This window comes from Fonticula alba (genome assembly GCF_000388065.1).
Source record: "Fonticula alba strain ATCC 38817 unplaced genomic scaffold supercont2.2, whole genome shotgun sequence".
Classification (NCBI taxonomy): domain Eukaryota; order Rotosphaerida; family Fonticulaceae; genus Fonticula; species Fonticula alba.
The window spans coordinates 1,782,947-1,784,414 of record NW_009242972.1 but is presented as its reverse complement, the minus strand read 5'-3'; the positions used below and the strand labels follow the sequence as shown (position 1 = coordinate 1,784,414).

At 69.1% G+C, this 1,468-nt stretch overlaps 1 protein-coding gene across 1 annotated transcript in view; it reads left to right on the top strand.

Annotated features, from left to right (window-relative positions):
- H696_01401 (hypothetical protein) overlaps positions 1 to 1,385 on the top strand; it is a gene marked incomplete at both ends in the record, with an annotated part of 1,944 nt that extends 559 nt beyond the window's left edge. Inside the window, 3 exons of the mRNA XM_009495297.1 lie at positions 379 to 483; positions 646 to 743; positions 935 to 1,385. Of these exons, the coding sequence (XP_009493572.1) occupies positions 379 to 483; positions 646 to 743; positions 935 to 1,385 (654 nt within the window). The remainder of the gene's footprint in view (positions 1 to 378; positions 484 to 645; positions 744 to 934) is intronic.
- Between the last annotated feature and the right edge of the window lie 83 nt (positions 1,386 to 1,468).

The following is a 1,468-nucleotide window of genomic DNA, read 5'->3' as shown; positions in this document are numbered from 1 at the left end:
GGGGGGGGGGGCCGCCCGCATGCGCGTGTGGCAGCACGCGCGCGCGCGTACACACCACACACATACACATGCGCACGCACACACGCCGGAGATCCCGCATGCGCAGGGCCAGTCGATCAGTTGGCAGGTGCCCGCATGGATCGTGCGGGCTTTTCGGCGCCCGCGATCCCCCTCCGCCCCGGGAGGCGCTGCGGCACATCCCCGGGCATAGCCGCATCCTCTCTGGCCCCCTCTCTCGCCCACCTCCTTCTCTCGTCGGGTCTTTTTTCTCTCTCTCGCCCTTCCCTGTGCTTCCCTCGCCCGCCCCTGCCGCTGCCTCTGCGCCGCCCATCACCCGCCCCTCCCCCGACACACGACGTCATGTCTGGCCGCAATGAGGCGTACATCTACCGCGACGCGGCCTGGGTCCTCCAGCAGCTGGCCGCGCGCAAGGGATCGCTCAAGCACCTGATCGCCTCGGACAAGGTCAACCACAAGCGCAAGGTATGTTGTGTGGCGATGTCCGGGCGGTGTGTGCCGAGGCGATTGCCCGGCAGGTGTGGCCTGTTCGGGCCCTGTCTCCCCCCTCTTCGGGGCCGCCGGTCGCATGCGGCCCATGTGTTTGCTCCTGCTCTGACCATGCCCCCCCCCCCGTCCCGCGCACAGACATATGCCCTGGTCTGTGAGACACTCAAGTATGGTCCGGCCATCGATACGCTCATTGAGAAGATCGAACTGCCCCGACTGGCGCGGCCCCTGTCCAAGTACGTGCATACATGCATGCATGGTGGGACAGCCGTTGCCTCGCCCTCCTGCCTCGCCCTCCTACCTCCCCTACCGCCCCTCCCCCTACCGCCCCTCCCCCTACCGCCCCTCCCCCTACCGCCCCTCCCCCCCTGCCGGGGCGGGCCTTCACCCTGCTAACGCTGCATGATGGTGGCTGGCCCCACACCAGGGAGCTGCTCATGGTCATGGTGTATGAGACGCTCCTGTCGCCGAAGGCCCCTCCCGGGAACACGCCCACGTCGGGGCCCTTCTTCCAGCGCTTTGGCCCGCTGGGGCGGACCTTCCTGCCGCATGTGTCGCTCCTGCGCACGGCCCTGGTCAAGTACAAGATCGCGCGCGGCGTGGCGGACAACACCGAGCTGATGTCGGATCGCGCGCGCCAGGTGGAGGCCCACTTCGTGCCGAAGTATGTGCGGGTGAATGCGCTGCGTGCGGACCAGCCGGTGCCCGGGCTGAAGGCGGCCCCGGAGACGGGCCCCATGGCCGACAGCGAGGATGAGACCTTCGAGCCGGGCGTCCGGCGCTTCATCGAGTACCTCCGGGCCGAGCGGTGGACCGAGCTCCCGCGCGGCACGCCGATGGCCGTCCTGGCGCAGGAGTTCGTACGTGGCTGCCACTGACTGCCGGGCATGCTGTTCGCCGTTCCCATGTGCTGACACTGGCGCTTCCGGGCGGGCCCTCTGGTTTGCTTTCCCCCCCCCCC